The 13,464-nt window shown below is 52.5% G+C and overlaps 1 protein-coding gene across 2 annotated transcripts in view; it reads left to right on the forward strand.

Moving 5' to 3' along the window:
* SSUH2 (ssu-2 homolog) overlaps positions 1–12,800 on the forward strand; it is a 33,680-nt gene extending 20,880 nt beyond the window's left edge. For both annotated transcript variants that reach the window (XM_070776290.1, XM_019985093.2), the window contains exons 5-12: positions 341–401; positions 1,442–1,566; positions 2,623–2,685; positions 4,291–4,376; positions 5,715–5,807; positions 6,193–6,298; positions 7,948–8,055; positions 11,171–12,800. In XM_070776290.1, coding sequence (XP_070632391.1) covers positions 341–401; positions 1,442–1,566; positions 2,623–2,685; positions 4,291–4,376; positions 5,715–5,807; positions 6,193–6,298; positions 7,948–8,055; positions 11,171–11,317 — 789 coding nt within the window. In that variant the 3' untranslated portion in view covers positions 11,318–12,800. The remainder of the gene's footprint in view (positions 1–340; positions 402–1,441; positions 1,567–2,622; positions 2,686–4,290; positions 4,377–5,714; positions 5,808–6,192; positions 6,299–7,947; positions 8,056–11,170) is intronic.
* The last annotated feature ends 664 nt before the right edge of the window (positions 12,801–13,464 follow it).

A 13,464-nucleotide genomic window follows, 5' to 3' on the forward strand; every position in this document is an offset into this window, starting at 1 on the left:
ATGTCTTATCAAATCCTCATAGCTGCCTTGCACTGTAGATAACCATCATCACCAGTTAAGAGGAGGAATTGGGTGTTTAGAGAAGTGGAGTTACTTGCCCCCAAACATGAAACTAGAAGTGACCAAGCTGGGATTCAAACCAGATTTGCTGGCTCCAAAGCCTTGTTTTTTAAGACACAACTAATCTGTTTGTCTGAGGCCTCGGACTGAGTGACCCCTGCAGGAGTGCCCTGGGCCACCTGTGAGAAGTCACTACTGCCAGCCTGTTTGGAGCAGCCCTTGGGTGCTGTGTGTGGCATGATGAGCCCAGGGGTGGGAACACGTTGTTTTTCCTTTGCAGTATCGATTGGAGACCTTCAGTGAATCCAGGATAAGTGAATGGACTTTTCAGCCCTTTACCAGTAAGTGAGTTGTCTGATATCGGTGTAACTGGAAGCAGATATGGACGGGGCTGGTGGTGAATGTCAGGACTTGTCTTAGCTACTAACGCTGAGGAAGATGCTCTGCTGCCCTGAGCCTGATTTCCCATAAAACAACAGCATAGCCTTTCTTCCTGGAGCCTCCCCAGAGCTGAGCTTAGCAAACGCTTCCTTGTCCAAGAAGTGGTATGCAGGAGTTCCTGAAAAAGTCGAGTGTTCGTCTTCTGCCACCTGGGGCCAGATGGCAAAGGGAGCAAGTGTGCTTGGGCGTCTGCCGGCCTCCCAGGCCACCCCCAGCACCTCCCCGAGTCTCTAGACCCCCTCCTTGTTCAGTGAGCCACCCCGCCCTCTTCTGCAGCACCCAAAGGCTTAAGGCTGTCTGTCTGGGAGGCTCTGTGCTCAACCTGCTTTCCACGCTGACCACTATGGCCTGTCCTCCAAGGCTCAGCTCACGGGTCCCCTCTTTTAGGAAGCCTATGAAGATTTCCTCTCCTGAACCCTTCACTCACTCAGCTCTGGTCCAAAGCACTTACCGCGTCATATGCCATTGTATCGTGGTTGTTGCTGAGTCTGTTTCCTTGAATGGAGGAGGAGGACGAGAAAGAAGGCGATGGTGGGAGTGGTGAGGGTAGCAGTTCCAGTCCTTGTTTATTGATCGCTCAGCACGTACTAGCCCTGGGCTAATAAGCATTGGTGTGCCTTCTGCTACGCAGTTTTACTACCATCGTGGCACCATTACCCCCATTTAGAGAGGAGGGAATTGCAGGGCACAGAGGTAGAGGAGCTGGGGTGGGCTTCTGCAGCCAGGAAGTACAAAGAAACAGGAGTCAGCCAGATCTGTTCAACTTCAGAGCTTAGGTTCTTAACCACAGACTCTAAGGGGACCTGTGCCTACCAGTCCCTTGGCCCCGGGTTGAGCCTAATACCTGGTACCAGGTGAAGGTCCAGACTCTTTGATGAGTAAATGAAAGCTGGTACTCCCAGCTGTCTGCTGGTCATAACATGACCCCTTTCTCTGTCAGATCACTCCGTGGATGGGCCACAAAGAGGAACCTCCCCCAGGCTCTGGGACATCAAGGTCCAGGTTCCCCCAATGTTTCAGGAAGACACTAGGAGGTTCCAAGTCCCTCACTCATCATTGGTCAAGGTAACTTGTTTATTGGAGACTTTACTCCTCTCTGAGCTGGTTTTTCTGGCACTGTGGTTTCTTCAAACTTTATCCTTTTAAAAAGGAAACTGAAAGTCTAGGCTGGTGGTTCATTCCTTGCCCATCAAATGCACAGAATTCTAAGGAAACCCAGTCTATGGGATGTAGGCTCATACAAAATTCCACGTAGCATTCACATAGCAACAGGATGGTATGAAATTGTCACCAGCTTTGAATAGTGAGCATTCATATTCTTAGGCCCTCTGAGTGTTTTTATCCTTTTTATTTTTATTTTTTGGCCCATCGGTAAATAGCTGAATGAAACAAATATAAAACAAAATTAAAGCATCATGGGATTTTTTTAAATGGAAGTCATTAGGGGAGCAGAATTCGACATCCGTGCTGTTTTACAGAAATGTAATCAGGACAGGCAGCGAGGGTAGCCTAGTGTGTTGTAAAGACACAGCCGAGATGTTTATGTTATGTTCTCATCTAATCACCTCCTTGTTTTCACTGTAGAACTTGATTCAAGCGTGTCGTTTTACCCTCTGAGTTTTCACAGCGTCATAAGACGAAAACGACTTTGAGAGATCAAGAAAGTGTTTCATTCTGTTCTCCAGGGCGGAAAAGCTATTTTGATTCAGTTATTGAATTCCAGTAGCTACCTCACTGCCTTTTGCAAAAATACCCTGTTTTTCTCTCTTTTTTTTAAATGGCTTCTGTTCCCAAAGACTCCTTTAGCCACCTGTTAGGCAAAGGATACTGACTTTTGTGGTTTAGCCTGGGAGTATGAGTTAAGACATGGGAGTCAGAGACCAGGTCTCCCCATCTTAGCATCCAGGACAGACTGGAGCTCCAAGGAGATGGTAATGTGACCTCCTTGGCTTGGCGTTCAAGGCTCTTTGGAATCCTTGTCATGAGCGAATGGCCATCTTCCCACTGTGGCCTGAACTGCTGGACATTTATTTGGGGTACTGACATCCTGGGGGTGGGGGTGGTGAAATCAGGAACTACTGGTACCTGGGAAAGGGGATCAAGGCGAGCATTTACTCTCAGGAATGCCACAAATGCCACGGGCGTGGACGCTACAAGTGCAGTGGCTGCCACGGGGCTGGCACGGTGAGTCACACGTTGCTGTTGGTGAGTAGGTGATGTGTGGGAGCAGGGCCCTGTGGGGGTGGAGTGCTGGGCTGGGGCCTGGGCCTCCCTGCACTAACAGTGGGATCTCAGTCAAGTCATCCTCCCTTTCCCGGCCTCCACTTTCCTGCCTGTAAAATGGGAACGTTGGATTGGCTGGTCTCTACTGACTTTATTTCATTTTGATGCTTCATGATTTTTATTCTCGTCTTTTTTCCTCCTCCACCTACAAACATTTATTGAGTACCTACTCAGTGCAGCTGCAGGAGGACAGAGACCTGGGGTGCTCCTTGCAGGGACCCTCTGTCTGTGGGACAGAGAGACAGATGCCCAGGATTTACAGTGCAGGCACACGTGACGAGAAGGGACACTCAGGGCCTTGGAGGGACAAGACTCGGGCCTTGGATTAGTTTCCCGGGGCAGCTGTAATAAAAGACCACAAACTGGGTGGCTTAAAGCAACAAATTTATTATCTCAGAGTTCTGGAGGCCGGAAATCCAAAATCAAGGTGTCGGCAGGGTTAGTTCTGGGAGGCTCTGATGGAGGTGCCATCTTATCCTTCCTCTAGACTTCTGGTGGCAGCTGGCAGTCCTCGGCTTATAGCTGCCTCACCGCACCTCTGCCTCCATCGCTCTCCTGTGTGTGGGTCTCTGCCGTGCCACAGGGACACGGTCATTGGATACGGGGCCCACCCTTCTGCAGTGTGGCCTCACTGTTACCAATTGCATCTGCAAAGGTGATTGCCACACGCTGAGGCTCTGCTCGACGTGAATCTGGGGGTGAGGGGATAACGTATACTGTTCAGCCTGTTGTGGGCCCTTCAGCACCATCCAGGCCCCTGTGGCATCAGTGTTCTCTGCAGACCCCTGTAGGCACCGGCTGTCCCAGCAGGAAGTCCATGCCCCTTGTGTGTTCTCAGATCTCCCCACCTCCCGATTTGTGCCCCAGCCTTTTGGATACACACTGACCGCTTGCTGCTCTAAGCTGAGCATTTTCCTTCCTTGGCCTGCCGCAGGCTCATCGCTCTGCCGGCTCTGTGCCCTGCGGGGTCCGGCTGTGGCTGTGCCAGCCCTGTGTCTCCTGTGGTCTCACTCCTGCCCTGGCCTGCTCCCCAGGGCCCCCTCCCCGTGGCCTTTGCTGTTTCCTCCCCTGTCCCCTCCTCCCACATTGTCCCTCAGGCTTTCCCTGGAATGGCTCCAGAGCCCACCCCAAGCCTACTATAGGGGTGTAACCTGGCCCATCTCTGGAGGCTTTTCTAAGACTGAACTGTTACCCCCAACACCCGAAGGGCCAGCCTGCCCATCTCCCCGCCTCTTCTGGCCACGGCTGCTTGGTATGGGATGATCCCTGGGGGTCGTGGGGATCAGAGAAGAGCAGCAGAGGCAAATGTCTCAGAAAAAGCAGGGATGTGAGGATGCAGGGTCTTTTACAGACGCAGGGTCTTTTACAGACAAGGGGCGGAGGCCCAGAGAAAGGGAGCGGGGAAGTGGCTTGGGGAGGGTCACTGTCTGGCCTGCAGCCGGGCCTCAGGATGCCCTCTGCCTGCTCCGGGGAGGCGGGTGGGACTGAGGCTGCATGTGTCTGCAGGCTCGGTGCTCCTCCTGCAGTGGTGCCAAGCGCAAAGCCAAGTCCGCCCGGCGGTGTCAGATGTGTTCGGGGTCTGGCAGGCGGAGGTAAGACCGGGCTCCCCAGCCAGAGCTGAGGAGCTGAGTGTGCTCTCACGGGTGTTCTTGCTTGTCACTGCCTGCCCTCAGGAAGGCAAGTGGGTGTGCGATCCGTCTTGTCACCCCTGTGTCCCCAGAGCTCTGGGCATTGTAGGTGCCTGTCACCTTGGAGAGTGTTTCTCCAGACCAGATGGAGCCCGTCAGGCAATGTGCGGGTGGGTGGACGGGAGGGATGAGGCACTTCCGGGAGGAAGGGAGGCAGTGGGTGAAGAGAGGAGACCTCTTCCTGCTCACGTGGAGGGGAAGTGAATATAGAAAAGCAGCCAAGCTGAGACTCTTAACTCGGAGGATCCAGGCCTGGGCACACCCTATTTATAACCCACTGCAGGGACTAAATGTAGGAGGAATCAAGGAAGGTCGGCTGATTGGCTAGATCAACAAAGTGCCTGTTAGCAGGACTTTGCAGTCAATGGGCCTATTGCCCATTTTGGAAATGATGGCTTTCGTGTATTTATAAATTTTTAAAAGGGAACAAGAAACCCCGACGAGTGAAACTCTCAACAGGTGCACTGGTTAATGACACTTTGGGCTCACCAAGGCCCAGGCCATCCTTCTAACAAGCCAGATGGTGAGCTTTGGAGGATCTGCCACCTGTGATTGGTAAAGAAGGTCTTAGATTTGGAAGGAAACTCAGGTTTCTTTCATTTAAAAAGTAAAACAACTCCAATTCAAACTGGCTTTAGCAAAATAGAAAACCCGTAGGCCCATGCAGTGGAAAAGTCTAGGAATAGATTTCTGGAAGGACTTGAGGTATAGCTGGATCCAGGTGCTAAAGCGATATCACCAGGAATCTGTCTCTGTCCTGCACTCTGCTTTCTGTTGTTTTGGCCTCATTCTCAGGCAGGTTATCTCCTGTGGTGGCAGAGGTGGCCACCAGCAGCTCCAAGCTTGGCAACCTCAGTAGAAAAGGATGACCCTTTCCTGATAGTCCCAACAAAAGTTCTGGTGTAGATCTCAACACACCCACCTGGCTCATGTATTAGTCTTTGTATCAGCCCTGTGGCGAGAGTGATGGAATGAACTGGTTGGCCATGCTGAGGTCCCAGGCTGGTCCCAGGAGGGATGGGGCACAAGCCCTTGAACCGTGTAGGCTCTGGGGAGGGGGGAGAAGGGTGGTCTCCAGTAGGAGGTTGGAGCACTGCTATGAGAAGCAGGAGGTCTAGGTGGTGGGCACAATGAAGCCAGCCTTGCCCACCATAGCCCACCTTTCTGAGGAAGGAAGTGGGGCAAGGGCCCTGGAGCCACTGGGATGCCATGACTGTCTGTTACAATTGGGGCCCCTCTCAGATGCAGCACGTGCTCGGGGAGGGGGAACAAGACCTGTGCCACCTGTAAGGGCGAGAAGAAGCTGCTGCACTTCATCCAGCTGGTCATCGCGTGGTACGTGTGCCTCTCCGTGCTGTGGCCAGGTCGGGTGGTGGCTGGGGTGGGGCATGGCCTGCAGTGGCGCCTGCAGAGGAGGTCCGCTTGGTTGGGGCTCTAACAGTGCAGGCGCCTGCTGGGAGATAGGAGTCCCGGGTCCTGAGTTCCCATGTCAGGAAAGCTTACACACATTCAGGGTTTTTCCCGTCAGGCACCTTGCTAGATCAGCACCTGACTAGTTTCCCCCCTTACAGGTGAGGCTGCTGAGGCCCAGAGAGGCTAAAGCGTGTTCCCAAGGTCCCAAGGGTAGCATGGCAAGCCCTCCTGCCCTGGGCTGCCTGATGCCAAGGCCATGTTCTTAACACAATCCCCCGGCTCCGTCTCTCATCCTCCTCACTTCCAGGAAGAACAGTCTGTTTGAGTTTGTGTCTGAGCACCAGCTGGACTTCCCTGGGGAGCTGCTTGCTAAAGCCAGAGGAGAGACCCTGTTTAAGGACGAAAACACAACGGTGAGGAGGGCTTTGCAACTGCCCCAAAGGGAGCTGGGTCCCTCCTCCCCTGTGAGCCCGGGTATTCCGGTTCTGCAGGCAATGCCTTCTTCCAGAGACTGGGCAGGAGCAGAGCTTCCCAGGCAGGACACAAGCTGCTGGGACCCTTCAGGGCTACTTCTGTTTTGAGTTTTACATCGTCAACCTTCCATCCTTCCCCTGTTCCTTTTCTCTCCCTCTTTTCCTCCCTTCTTCCCCTGCACAAATCTTGAGACCTTCCTCCTATACCAGGCACTATGCTAGACCCTGGGGATCCTGGAAAACAATCTCTGCCCTCAGATCTCACAGTTGTTGAGGGAGAAGATGATAATGGCATTTTCTTCACAGTGTTGTATGGTAGAAAGACAGGAAGGGGCAGAGGTGTTGGGGTGGGGAGTGGTGTTGGGAGCAAGTGGACGGTGTGACAACAGGGGTCAAAGTGTCCAGCAGAGGAAGCAGCAGGACAGAGGCCGTAATGAGCAGCAGAGAGTGGGGGGGCTGGGGGCAGTGAACCGGCCAGAGCAAGGGGCTGAGACACAACAGGTGCCGGCAGCCAGATTAGGGAGCATCTGTACACTGGGGGTTGCAAACTCTGGCCCTCACCCTGCTTTATATAAATAAAGTTTTATTGGAGCACAGCTCATTTGTTTGTGTACTGTCTGTGGCTGCTTTTATACTTCAAGGGCAGAGTTAAGCAGTTAGACTGAGACCCTATGGCCTTCAAAGCCTGTGTTTACTCTGGCCCTTTACAGAAAAGATTTGCTGCCCCCTGCTGTCCACCTGGTAAGAGAATGTGGCTTTTATAGGACATCTACGGAGAGGTTTATTGGGAGGGTCAGGTTTTCTTTATTTCTCTTTTCTTTTCTTCCTTCCTTTCTCTTTTTACAGTATGTGGCTGTTTCAGATTGCCTGGTAAATATATCTAGTTTGACATCCATCACCATACAGTTAAAATTTTTTTTTTCTTGTGATGAGAACTTTTATGAGCTACTCTCAGCAGCTTTCAAATATACAATCCAGTATTATCATCTGTAGTCACAGCTCTGTAATTTACATCCCCAAGACTTGTTTCTATCTGGAAGTTTGTACTAACTGACCCCCTTCACCCTCCCCCCCCGCCCCCACTCCCATTACCATCTCTGGTAACCATCAGTATATTCTCCGCATCTAGAAGTTTGGTTTTTTGTTTTTGTTTTAATTCCACATATAAGTGAGATCATAGGATATTTATCTTTCTATAACTTACCTCACTTAACATAATGCCCTTTGCCACCCATATTGTTGAAAATGGCAGGGTTTCCTTCTTTATGACTGCGCTATAGTCCTTAGCCTTCTTTCTTTGCCCCAGTCACTCTGTTTCCTAAAGGCTCACTTCAGGCATCACGGCTCTAGGAAGCCCTGCAGCCACCCTCAACCTGAGTTAGGCAGCAGCAAAGGTCTGCTGGGTGGGGGAGTACTCTGTCCACAGTCCTCCTCTTTGGTTGGATCCAGGGTCTGCAGAGGTTTAAAAAGCCCCACCCATCCCACTCGCCCCTGGCCTGGGCCCTCCGCTCTCTGGGCTCAAGCTCCCCTCAGCCCTCTAAGGCTCCAGGTGCTGAGGCTTCGGGTCAGGAGGTCTGCGTCTCCCCCAGGTGTATCCAATTGTGGACTTCCCCCTGCGGGAGATCTCTCTGGCCTCCAGGCGCGGCATCTCAGAACACAGCGCCGCCCTGGCCTCCCGGGCCCGCGTCCTGCAGCAGGTGAGCTGAGGGGGTTCAGACTGGTGGGAAGTGAGGTGCCGGCTGGGCTGGGGCTCCAGGGCACTGCCCTGTGGACATAAAGGAGGGAGTGGGCCCTTCCCTCTGCAGGGAGGCTCCTTGCCCAGAGTGCCAGGGCGGAATGATGGGGGCGGGGAGGGTGAGGGGGGAAGGAGCCCCAGTGGGAGGAGCACGGAGGTACTGGGGACTGACTTGGGGCAGTGGCCGGAGGGCAAAGAGCAGGCCGGGTCCCCCGAACGCCACAGGGAGAGGTTTGGGTTAATTTATCCAGAGAGTGACAGGAAGCTTGCAGGGTTTCACGCAGGAATGTGGCTCAGTGTGATTTTGATTCTCACCCCCTGGTATTCATTCAGAGAGGGGACGGGAAAGCTCGAGATCTAGGGTGGAAGGCAGGGCTGGAACCCAGCGTGCGGCCCGACAGGGCTCTTGGCAAATCTCCGGCCCCCAAGGCTTGGACCGGCGGCCTGGGCCAGGGCAGTTGCGCGTCTGTATCCTCCTGGCCACTAGGTGGCGGTGCTGCCCATCGCGCCTCCAGATGCTGCGTGGTGTGTGGGAAGGGACGGAAGGGACGGGGGTGTGTGTGTAAAAGAAATGGGGCGGGAAGATGAGGGGTCGAGCCGTGAAGCCCAGCGCCTGAACTTGGTGAGGAGTCTCTCCCGGGTCCGAGTCTTACAGTTTGGGTGCAGATCCTGGTTCTCCCGTATCTCAAAGTGGTCCCACACCAGCTGCGAACTCCTTGCAGTTCAGTTTTTAACCTGTGAAAAAGAGATGCTACCATCGCCTCAGAGGGTTTTGAAGGAATGAGATCATTTGCTTTAACCACCCGGAACCCGAAACTTAAATAATTTTATTTGGCTGTGTCGGATCTTAGTTGCATCATGCGGGATCTTTTGTTGTGGCCTATGGAGAAGGAAACGGCAACCCACTCCAGTATTCTTGCCTGGAGAATTCCATGGACAGGGGAGCCCGGTGGGCTACAGTCCGTGGGATCGCAGAGAGTTGGATATGACTGAGCGCACAGCGCACACGTGGACTATCTGGTTGTGGCAATGGGCTTAGTTGCTCTGCCTCATGTGGGATCTTAGTTCCTCAAACAGGGCTCGAACAGGCACCCCCCCACCCCCCCCCACACACACCCCGCATTGCAAGGTGGATTCTTAACCACTGGATCACCGGGGAAGTGTCCTTCTATTCCCTTTGCAATGAGTATTCCCCTTCTCTCTGCACATCTACCCTATTTGCAGGAGAGAAAAGGATGCATTTAACTTAATAGTGACCCTCTTGGAGCTGGAATGAACCTCAGCATGATGTGGGGGCACTGCAAACTCAAAGGCCGGCAGGGTGGGTGGTACTGTGGGTGGGAGGGCCCCTTATCCAGAAGGCTGGGCCTCCCCTCGGACAGAGATTTCAGACCTTCTGAAGTCCACATTTTTATATGAAACCTTCCAGTTTTTCAATATTGAGAACAAAATTTTAAAAAATGCTAAGAACGTTGTATGGGCTACCAGGCTGATTTTAGCCTGTGGGCATCCTCAGCTACCTCTGGTCTACTTCAAACCATGACTTTTCCAATAAATCAGAGGGGGCCCAGAGAGTGGAAGTAATTTAGGTAAGGAAACACAGCTTCTTAGTGGAAGAGCCCAGGAGTAGAACTCAACTTTTTCAACTCTAAGGAATATGTTATCTACCACATTCAAGGCACACAAGTGACTCTCTGAAAGCCAGGGAAGGTTTGCAGGGCTATCTGCTGAGGGATTCAGGGTGCTTTTCACCTGGCAACCACTGCAGGGACGGTTCGCTTACCAGGTCAGGCTCTGCTCCCTGGTTCTTGCACATGGTCACGGGTTTTGAACCCTCTCTTCTGTCCGTGGGCCTCCATGCCCTCATCTGTAAATGGGTGTGGCTGGACCTTGCATTAGGCTGGGCTCTTCAGAAGCAGCTCTGAGACAAGGATCTGTGTGCTCGTCACGTGTTAAGCAAGGGCTCCCAGGGAAAATGGGTGAAGGGGTTGGGGAGCCGGAGCAGGATGGTCAGGCAAGGGGGCGATGCAGTGGGAGCAGTACTCTGAGTATCAGCCACACCTCAGCGGCTGTTCACCTGGAGGTGATGCCTGGTCTGCAGCCCCATCCAGAGAGGACCCCAGATTGGTACCTAAGGACCCTTGCTCCTGCAGCCCTGGTATATTCTGGGGGCACTACAATGCAGACCCCCAAATATTGAGGTGTCTGTTTTGGGGCTGGGAAAGAGGATCAGGACATGATTTTAGCAGTTTGTGGTTACAGATGGTTCTCCTGGGGTGTATTTACTGCTGAGGCTGGCAATTGGAGTCCTTTTGAACCCTTCATTTGGCAAAGGGGCACTGACTACCCAAGATCACACAGTATGTTGGCGGCAGGCCTCTGTCCACACCCTGGGTCTCCTGGGCTTTCTATGATGGCACAGCCCCATCTCAGGTGACACAGGCCATTTGTGTGGTGGTCCTGGAGCAGGGAGGGGTGAGCTAGGGGCAGACATGCATTTTTTTTAAAGAGATGTAATGGGGGAACACTTCTGTGAATCTTTGCCCCAGATTGTCTTTTGGGTTGGCATCTATAGACCAAGAGTCATGCTGATATTTTGCTCAGGGTTAAGACATTAGCAAGTAGAATCCAGTTAGGAGACAGCTGTCATACATGGGGCCCTAATGTCTCCTTTCCTAATATCTCCATGGTTGTTTTAATATAAAAATGTTTACAATGACTTTACCCTCAAATTTTTTCCACCTCACTCTCTCCCTGCCCCATCTAAAAATTAATGTCCTGTTTTGGGCTGGTGACTTTCCCTACATCCTGAAACTCCCCTGGGGATGTCTGTGCCTTCACTTGATGAAACTTAGAATCAGGTGATGGTTAAAGATGAGAAGTCAGTTTGGGGCAGAGCTTCGGGTGAGAGAAGGAGCCTAGGAGGAGATACATCTGGAAGGCAGGTCTGGGCCAAAATGGCAACTCCAGAACATGAGCTTCCTCCTGCAGGCAGGAGGGAGCTATGAGGGTTCTTGAGGAGGTGAGTGACTTGAACAGAACACTGAGGTTTTCTTTTTGGCCAACTGTTTCCTCAGCGCCAGACCCTGGAGCTGATCCCCCTCACAGAAGTTCGTTACTGGTACCAAGGAAAGACGGACGTCTACTACATCTATGGCACCGACCGCCAGGTGTATCTGGTAGATTACCCCGAGAGATACTGCTGTGGCTGCACCATCATCTGACACCACACAGCTGCCCCCAGAGCCTGCCACTCACATGTGCCCCGAGGACGGCCGAGGTCTCTGAGGTCACTCACTGTTGGCTCCTCTGACAGTCGCAAACCCCTGGGTATCCTTCCGGAGAATGCGGCTCCTCTGTCTAGCCACAAGTCCCTCTGGAGCCCCTTTGGCAGAATTCACTTTGTATTTATCCCTCAAGAATTCATCGACACACATTCCTTTAGGAGGAGTAACTTAAACCAGGGGCTTTGCCTCTGGCCTCTGAACTAAAGTGCTGATTGAGTGTGGGGTTGATTTTGCTTTTTGCTGGGTCAGTCTCAGTTCTGGTGTGTGTCTGCTAGCATGGGCCTTTTGTGGAGCTGAGTGATCTTGAATTGTTGAAAGATACATGGAAATTTGCTGCCATTTAATGCCACTCAGGCAAAAGCATACAGAATTTTACTCCTCATTCTGTGGGTCAGAAATTCAGATGCTGCTATTGCGTGATGACCTATCTCTGTTCCATGATGTCTGGGACCTCATCTGGAAGATTCAAAGGCTGGGGTGGCTCAAGGGCAAGGGCGCTGACATCATCTGAAGGCTGGCTCCCCCAGATATCCAGGGGTTGATGGCGACTGTCAGCTGGAACACCTACACGTGGCCTCCCCAAGCAGCGTGAGCTTCCTCACAGCGTGGCGGCTCTCAGGGTAAGCACCCGTCATGTGCACCCTAATTAAGGACATAGAGATCTGCTCCAAGACTGGAGAACAAGTCTGCTTGTTGGGTAGACTAAGGGTCTGTATGCTCATTCTACTCTGGTGCCTGTGCATGGGTAAATTTTACAGAGTTTTAGAGGATACATACAGGTTGCTGTATCACATGCTGAATTTACAACCCGCCCACTGAGAATAAGGAGAATTGCATACCTTGTCCTGTGCAGGGACGCTGGGAGCGGGGAGGGCACATCCCACACACTGAATGCCCGGTTGGTCACCTTTGGAGTGCTGGGTCAGGGGCTGCGCGAGGCACCGTGAGCCTGGCTGTGAGTGCTCAGATGCCCCTGTCGGTCTTCCAACGCCTGCCTCCACCTGGAAGAGGATTGCTCCCCCAGGCTTGACGTGGAGGGGGAGGCTGGGGCCATTCCCCCGCGGCATTGTACAAATGGAGGGATGGTTTTTGGTTGTTGCTCTCATTGGTGGACGGAGTCCAGGAGAGCTGGGTGTCCGGCAGTGCTCAGGGATGTTCACACAGCGGAGCATCATTCCACATGTCACAAGGCTGGCAGATACCCCGCCGACACCCACAGAGAACTTCGACAAGGTCTTAGGAATGCAACGCTGATTTTTATTTAGTGTTCACCTCTGTTATTTGATTTTTATGGTATGTCTTGTTTGAAATGGCTCTGATCCTCTCCCTTAAGTCCACACTTGTAACTCCGTTGCCTTCAGTGGAGTTCCTCGGGCCATGTGCTTGAGCATCACAGATCAAAATACATGTATTAAACCACTGTTGTCTTCTCATTTCTCCTTTATATTTCAGTTTGGGCATTAGATTGCTTTAAAAATGGGATGTAAGTGGGTTGTGTATAAGTGTCATTGTAGGGTGAAAAGGGAACCTTGAGTATGTTAGAGTTGAGGCCGTGTAGCTCATATGTGCTGCTGGCATGCGAACCAGACCCAATGAGAAAATCCAGCTGGAATAAACTGGGTCATGGGGGTACTGTTCTAATTGAGCCCCTGTGAACCAGCAGCCACAGGGATCCTTGCTTCTGGTGGTTCTGGCAAAATCTCAGATGGTCACCGGGTCCTCTGGCTGTTTGATAACTGGTGTGTGTTTTCCCCTGCAGTGTGATCTGTTTTCATGACTTTGGCTGTGGCCAGGATCTGACTTAATTTGCTCTTTCTGCCTGTTACCCTAGGGCTGAGTTGGCTGTCACTGTTCGCCCCAGACCAGTTAAAGTCCCTGGAGGGTAGAGTGCAGAATTTGAGGGCGGCCTTAACCCCTGCACCGGCCGCTGTACACTGTGGCTCTGGTCCCAGTTCGGTTCAGTTGTGGAAGCACAGCAGATGCAGTGGCTAGGTTTCTCTTTACAAACCTGCCAAAGGAGAACACCAGCCCTGCCCTTTACAGTCACTGACAGACGCTGGGCCTCTGCCCGGCGGCCAGAGCCA

The sequence above is a fragment of the Bos indicus genome, chromosome 22, assembly GCF_029378745.1.
Source record: "Bos indicus isolate NIAB-ARS_2022 breed Sahiwal x Tharparkar chromosome 22, NIAB-ARS_B.indTharparkar_mat_pri_1.0, whole genome shotgun sequence".
NCBI lineage: Eukaryota > Metazoa > Chordata > Mammalia > Artiodactyla > Bovidae > Bos > Bos indicus.